The following is a 7,672-nucleotide window of genomic DNA, read 5'->3' as shown; positions in this document are numbered from 1 at the left end:
CACTTGCGAAGAAGCCAGATGAATTTATTCCTTTGTTTGTGACTTTGTTAAAGAAGAATGTTTGCGTCGATCCTAGTCCCACACCAAGTTTTGTTAAGGATAATCGTAGCGAGGTTGGGAGTTTTGTTGGTCCAGAAACAAATCCAGAGGTGTTGGTTGCAGATGTATTACCTGAATTAAACAATATGATGCCGAGTGCTGATATTGTAGCACAAATGCCGTTCATCGATGGTTTTTTTAATGGTCCAGACCCTGAATGTTATGTTGAGGGCAATGATGGCGTAAGAGACGACCAAGGTGCAGAGGCCCCTGCTGCTGTACCTTTGAACTTGACTCCACTATCGTACCAAATACCGCCGAGGCCACCGACACGGAAAAGAATGCCTCGTAGAGAAAATTGTCAAACACCTGGTACTAGTAGTAGTCGTCCAGGTGAAACCAGTCATGCTAGAGGAACTACTGACAGTACAGGTCCTAATAATGGTAGAGAGACCAATGATATTAGTGGTCCTACTGATGCTCGAGGTACCAATGTGATCGGATGGAGCGATCCATTTTCTTCTTCGACAAGTTACGGTAAATTCAAGGAGAAAATGTATACAAGAGAAGACATCGAGGATCATAGTCATTATATATCTACGGGTGGCACACCAGGCGGGGAGTTACATGTGGGAAAGTTTTTTAGAGACAAAGAGCATTTAAAGATGGTTGTTGGCCCGTATGCAATGAAGAAAGGGTTTGACTACTACGTTAGGAAGTCCGGTACTGATATTTGGTACGTCACATGTAAGGATACAGATTGTGGGTGGAGATTAAGAGCGAAGAAGAACGTACTTTCTAACATGTTTGAGGTGAGTACATTTCATAATGTACATACATGTTCCCTTGATCTTCGAGGAAAAGATAACCGTCAAGCATCACCTGTAATAGTTGCCCATCTAATTAAGGATAAGTTCACAACTGACGGCTCGGATCAGTTGCCCTCTGATATAAGAAAAAGTATGCACAAGGATTACGGGATCCAAATGAGTTACGAAAAGGCATGGAGGTGCAGAGAGAAGGCAATACACCTGACTCGGGGTACACCTGAAGATTCGTACTCTTTATTACCTAGTTACTTGCACATGCTACAGTTGCGGAATCCAGGTACCATCACGGATTTTGTGGTAGAAGATGGTCGCTTCAAGTATTGTTTCTTCTCTCTGGGTCCTTCTATTCGGGGTTTTAAGTTTTGTCGACCTGTTATATGCGTTGATGGGTCTTTCTTGAAGACTAGGTATGGTGGGCAAATGTTGTGTGCAGTGGCTTTGGATGCAGGGAGTCATATCTTTCCGATAGCTTTTGCTATAGTGGACAGTGAAAACCACAATTCCTGGACCTATTTTATGAGAAAATTGAAAGAAACGATTGGTGATGTTGAGAACTTAGCTTTTGTTTCGGATAGGCATCAAAGTATTGTTCGTGCTTTGGATATCGTGTTCCCTGATGCACACCACGGTGCATGCTACCACCACATTATTATGAATGTCAACCACAAGTTCAAGACTGACGTCTTCACGAATCACATTTACACGTGTGCGTACACGTATTCAAGATCAGAGTTTCACAGAGAATTTGAGAACATTCGGGCCATGAATCCAGCGGTTGCAAAATATCTTGAGGAAATCGGATTTGAAAAATGGGTCCGGTCGTACTTTCCAGGGGTACGTTACAATGTAATGACGAGCAACTGGGCTGAGAGCTTCAACAACACAACTAAAGATGCAAGAGGCTTCCCGATCACTGCTGCTGTAGCATTCCTGAGGTCCAAAGTCCAGAAGTGGTTTGCTTCACGAAAAGAAAAAGCTGACAAGTGGACGAAACCCCTAGCACCAGAAATGGAGGAGGACTTGGCATTGCATTTTGAAAAAGGTCGGTTTTTGAACGTTGACTCATGCGGGCCTTACACGTTGCAGGTTCACCCTGGAAGAACAGTTCTCACCGGTGGCGTAGTGGACTTGCAGGAAAAGAGTTGCACTTGCGGCTTGTTCCAGTGCATGAAGTTTCCTTGTCCTCATGCATGTGCTGCATCTCAGGAGCGAAGTATTAGCGTGTACACACTATGCTCGCCATATTACACAACAGAATATTGGAGGAGAACATACGAAGGAACAATTATGCCAGTTGGTGACGAGGATGATTGGGAATTACCTGATGACATAAAGAACATGACGGCTTGAGTGCTCGTTGAGAAGCAACCAGTAGGGCGACCCAAGAAGCAAAAGGTTGGAAGAATTAAGAACAACCGAACTGCTTGTAATGGTGAAAGGATTATCAAATCACGAAAATGTAGCAAGTGTGGTGCCACGGGACACAACAGAAGCACTTGCACCTAACGAGGTTTAACATAAATTTTTAGTTTATTTGTATCGTGATGGGTTGGACTATTATGTATTGTTATTGAATTAATGTTGGACTATTTTAAACATTAGAATTTGTGATATTTTATGTTTACATAATTATTATAATTTGTTGCACGAAAGAAAGGCGTAAAATTTGTATGAACTCTTGAAAAAACATAAACATACCAATAAAAAAAAAACCATTTACATTGTTATCTTAATAAATACCAAATAAAAAAACATTTGTTCATGCTAAATTCTGGTAAAACAAATCTACACACCACCGCTCTCTAAATTTCTTCATATTCTCATCGTGCACATTATCAAACGTAGTCTCCAGCATACTATGCTCGATGTGCTCTATCACGTACATCCCGCAGTTACCGCTGTATGAGACAATAAAAAGTAAATGAATAAAAGTGTGCAAATTAAATTCAAGTTAAATAACAAAAAAAAAATCAATTGTAATTAAGTTACCTTGTCTTTGTCTGTGGAACAACGGCCCGATCCATGACTTTTGAAGTGAAATTTCTGACCTGGCTCTCTGAGGCGGTAAGTTGAGGCAAGAGGATCATGTCATGACTCTCGAATAGGCCAGCCTGCAGCAGCAAATTTGGTAGTAATTTTTCCCACATTGCCAGGTGACGGTTCAATTCGTTCGGGGAAATCGATCCGAGGCTGGAGTCAAATATGTTCAACAACCAATGATCCAGATCTATCTCTAATGCCACCCAATGCTTTGCTCCATCGAAGTAGAGGGCCATATATATTCTCTCCTTGTTCTTCCAACTGGCCAAGAATTGACTTTCATCCCCTCGAATCAAATCTAATATGCCCTCGTCCCACTGATAGTTAGCCTGCTCATCACCCGCAGCTTCCCACCGAGCAATAACTCCTGCTGGGAAAATACACGGCATTATGACACATCTATTCGGGTAGGACTCGGGATAAAAGTGTTGCCGCCTCCTCATCAAATGGAATGCCGCATCCAAATGCTAAAACATGAAAATTAAATATGTCAGAGTTAAATAAAAAAGAGTTAGATAAAGTCTTTAAAAGCAAAAGCAGTAAAAAAATCTTACAAACTTACATCGTTCCCAAGCCAAAATTTTGGAGTATGCAGTTCGAGGAACCAAGACGAATGGTATTGACCGGTGAAGCACTCTCTCGGGTAATTGTTCACAATCTGGCCGAGTACCCAATTGTGAAAAGTCTTGAGCAGCTTCCGATCAACCACTCTAAGTGGGTCCGCATTCACGAGTGTCGAAGTAGCCCTAGCATTCTTCTTCATTTCAGTGTACTCAGCGAACCACCTAGGCCGCCTTCTCTTCCTCCGGTTCTCCATGACTTCTGGAGCTGTCTCTAACACCTGCACCTCAGAATCCTGAGTATCCCCGATGCTGGTGATATTCGTCTTCTCAGGTGTACAGAACATGTCATCATCATCCGGTTGGTAATCATTTGGGAGAATGAAGTCATCTTCCGGTGTCTGAGCCTCCTCTTCCGGTTGTGGCTGTGGCTGTGGCTGTGGCTGTGAATCTGCTGCCGGCCTTCCAGGATCTTGCAGGAGCGTCATTATCGTCTTCAACTGATCCATAATCGCTGTTTGTCCTCTTAGCAGAGCGGCCTGCCCCCTCTCCACAGTCTCCAACCTTGCCAAAATGGCAGGGTATACTGGATCGCGAGCCTCCGAGGTGCTGGGAATGGAAGCTGACGGGGGAACAGGAGGACCCTGTGACGCTGCAAGTGAGTCAACACCAGACCCATCAGGAACTGAAGCTGCAGATGGGTCAACACCAGACCCATCAGGAACTGAAGCTGGAGATGGGTCAACACCAGACCCATCTGGAACCGCGCGGTGCACGTGGAGGAGACGGTGGAGGTGGTGTAGAGTCTTTAAATATTCGGGCTGCCTCCGCTCGTTCTTCCAATGTGGAGGCAAGCTTTTCGGCCTGGCTTCGCAAAGCATCCTGTGTTGGTTGCCCATCCTCACCCAACACAAGTTCCTCCAAATCAACAAATAACGGAGGCCCGACCCGGTTATGTAACTCACAAACTCAATCTCGTTCGGCCGAGGACATAACACGGAGTACACTGTCAACTGAAAAATATAACAAATATATTAATATAATATATGGAAATTAACATGAATTCAAAATAAAGCGTAACAAACTTACATTTTTAGCAAATAATCTGGTCACTTCATCCTTCCCGAGTGTAGTTTTCGGCTTACTCTCCCAGTTGACCATTCTCGGAAAGCCATGCGACCTCCTCACTGCATACTCGTTGCCCAGCTGTAATATGGCCTCGTATGCCCAATACTGCAACGCTGCAGCATAGCCGTAGGCTGAGTATTTTGCCTCCTTCTGAGTTACTCCCTTCTCAATCTTTTTCAACATCTTATTCTTCACATCCAAGTAATCCTTGTTACAACTTTCCATCAGCTTGGTGTAAGAAATCTTTCCCCAGGGATACTCGTAGAAGAATGGAAGGTTATCAACCATTCTTATCACAAAAGGAGGAACGGCAGTCTTCTCCTCCTTACCAGTGAGGACGCCCATAACAAACAAGGCCATCCCCAACTTGTAAACATCATCGCCTTCGTGCAGCCTCTCAAAAACTCGCGCAGCTTGGCCGAAGGTGATCGAAGCACTACCGTTGAAATATTCCCGAATCAATAGGCCGAGCTTCCATTTTGTTTGATGTCTTCCTCAGTAGGGCCGGGCAATAAGTTTAACCCGGTGACCAAGCCGAACTCCACCCTCCCAAATCTACATCTCTTCCTTCCCACATAGAAATGCACCTCGTCCGGCTTGTCAGATTTTATTTTGTGAAGCATCAACTGATGAAAAAATGCTCCATAAAATTGTATGGGCGCTCTCTCGAAAAACTGTTTGAAAGGGGATTCCCTCACCCTGTCCAATAGGTTAAATTCTTCAAATTTAGCCTTAATCTTCGGGTAGTAGTAACTACCCCCGCGCCATGTGACACGGCCAGTGTAATGGTCCGACACTGGAATTATAAGATGTGCACTTCCCTGAAAAAAAAAAACCAACAACGATAATTAATAATTAATAATACAAAAATACAACAATTATTGTTTCTTTAATAATAAAAAAAAATTACCAATTTGAAATACCCCTCTCATTTTACCAATTTAGGGGGAAAATAAATAAAAAAGAAAACAATATCAAATAATTAATATAAAACAATTATTAATAAAAAATAATTAATAAAACAATAACTAATAAATAACATAAAATAATTATTAATAAAAAAATAGAACAATAATTAATAATTAATAATAAAACAATAATTAATTATTAATAATAAAAAAAATTATTAATAAAACAATTATAAATAATTAATATAAAATAATTATTAATAAAAAAATAAAACAATAATTGAAAATTAATAATAAAACAATAATTAGTAATTATAACTAAAACAATAATTAATAATTCATATAAAATAATTATCAATATGAAATAATCAATAAAACAATAAATAATAAATAATACAAAATAATTATTACTAGAAAAAAATACTAATTCATAATTAATAACAAAACAATAATTAATCATTAATAATAATAAAACTATTAATAAAATAATTATCAATCATTAATATAAAACAATTATTAATAAACAAATTAATAATATAATAATTATTAATAATTAATAAAACAATTATTAATAATTATTGTAAAACAATTATTAATAATTAATAATAAAAAATAATTAATAGTTACTATAAAACAATTATTAATATAAAACAATACCTAATAAATAATATAAAATAATTATTAATTAAAAAAACAATAATCAATAATTAATAACAAAACAATAACTAATACTAAAACAATAATTAATAATTACTCAAACAACATAACTAATAATTAAAAAACAATGAAAATTAAAAAAAATAATAAATACAAAATTATTAATTGGTAATCAAACAATAACTAATTACTAATTAATAATAATAAAAAAAAAAAAAAATCAACCCACGGGTGGGTCCGATGGGTCCGATTGGACCCCAATCGGACCCATCGGTCCATGCACTATGCATCGGCCCACCTTAAAATACGAAAGCCAAAAAAAACTTTGGACCGATGGGTCCGATTGGCCCGATAGAGTGCCCATCGGACCCATCGGTCCATACACTAAGCATCGGCCCATCACCCCAAAACCAGCCCCATCGGTCCTATCATCTAACCATCGGACCCGAGCCAAATGAGCCATCGGACCATCGGACCAGATGGAACAATCGGACAACCATCTTCCCCAGATCCGAATGGCCACACAGTCCCATTTTCACCATTTTCACAGTCCGATCACGGACCCGAATCCCATTTTCACAACAAAATTCCTAAATCTAAACAATAATATTTCAGAAACAATCTAAACTCTTTCTAAAAAAACAAAAAAAAAACACATACCTTTGACATTTTCGGAGTGGGTCGGGGTCGGGGTTGCGAGCGTTGGGGTTGCGAGTTGGTCCGACTGTGTGCTCAACGTTGGGGGTGGGAAATCGGCCGACTGTGTGCGATTTTACTTTTGGGTTTGGGGTGGGTTTGGTTTCGGCAGAGAGACGAAGAGAGAGGATGAGAGATGCTGATTTCAAATGAGAGGGGTAGTTTAGGAAAATTGTTTAAATGGTCATATATTACCAATTTTAATAACTTTGCATTTAGGGGAAAATTTTTTAGGTAATGTAAGCATATTAATTCAAATATCACAAATGACTTTTACATTGTTGGAGATTTTTCATTACAAGAGAAAATACCAGGAGTATAATCAAAATACATAAAATAAAAATAAATGTATTAGCATCAAGATTACATGAGTAGAAGAATAAGAGATCACAACTATTTACAATAATAATATATAACACTATGAATATAAAAAAAAAAAAATATATCTCAGGCTTATAAACGAAGTTAAAAAACTTTACCTTAAAAGTCATTTTTTTTTCCTTATACGGTCACTTAGGGACTATTAAAGATTTATCAAGCCAAATATGCTCAGTATAATATCTAAATAATATCTAAAGATGAACATTATATCCTCACAAGATTCTAGCCACACAATTAGTATTTTCAACTTCATGTATCACAAGTGAATAAATAGTGAGTATTTATTGAGTTTTCACTCCTATATAAACATGAATAGCCACCATAAAATTTTTGGTTGTTACCAATCATAAAATGGATGTTTATGGTATTAAATGGATCATTTAGAAGTGTTTTGAGTTCTTAAAAAGGCTCCCAATGTTCAAAAAATGCATAT

At 38.6% G+C, this 7,672-nt stretch overlaps 1 protein-coding gene across 1 annotated transcript; it reads right to left on the bottom strand.

Annotated features, from left to right (window-relative positions):
- Positions 1-2,237: 2,237 nt before the first annotated feature.
- On the bottom strand, positions 2,238-4,969 carry LOC133039155 (uncharacterized). The gene is made up of 4 exons (XM_061117983.1): positions 4,559-4,969; positions 3,472-4,482; positions 2,859-3,376; positions 2,238-2,767 (listed from the first exon to the last, which is right to left on the bottom strand). The coding sequence occupies exons 1-4, from the start codon at positions 4,955-4,957 to the stop codon at positions 2,629-2,631; spliced, it is 2,067 nt and encodes a 688-aa protein (XP_060973966.1). The 5' UTR covers positions 4,958-4,969; the 3' UTR covers positions 2,238-2,628.
- Between the last annotated feature and the right edge of the window lie 2,703 nt (positions 4,970-7,672).

This window comes from Cannabis sativa, chromosome 6, assembly GCF_029168945.1.
Source record: "Cannabis sativa cultivar Pink pepper isolate KNU-18-1 chromosome 6, ASM2916894v1, whole genome shotgun sequence".
NCBI lineage: Eukaryota > Viridiplantae > Streptophyta > Magnoliopsida > Rosales > Cannabaceae > Cannabis > Cannabis sativa.
Note: the sequence above shows the minus strand (reverse complement) of the source record. Positions and strands in the feature narration are given on the sequence as shown.

What these genes read in the sequence shown, in the direction of transcription:
- LOC133039155 (XM_061117983.1), bottom strand. Translation starts at nt 4,957, where the DNA reads ATGGCCTTGTTTGTTATGGGCGTCCTCACTGGTAAGGAGGAGAAGACT. An exon ending in CCAGATTATTTGCTAAAAAT is followed by an intron (nt 4,483 to 4,558) that starts GTAAGTTTGTTA and finishes TATATTTTTCAG; the next exon opens with TTGACAGTGTACTCCGTGTT. An exon ending in GTTCCACAGACAAAGACAAG is followed by an intron (nt 2,768 to 2,858) that starts GTAACTTAATTA and finishes TGTCTCATACAG; the next exon opens with CGGTAACTGCGGGATGTACG.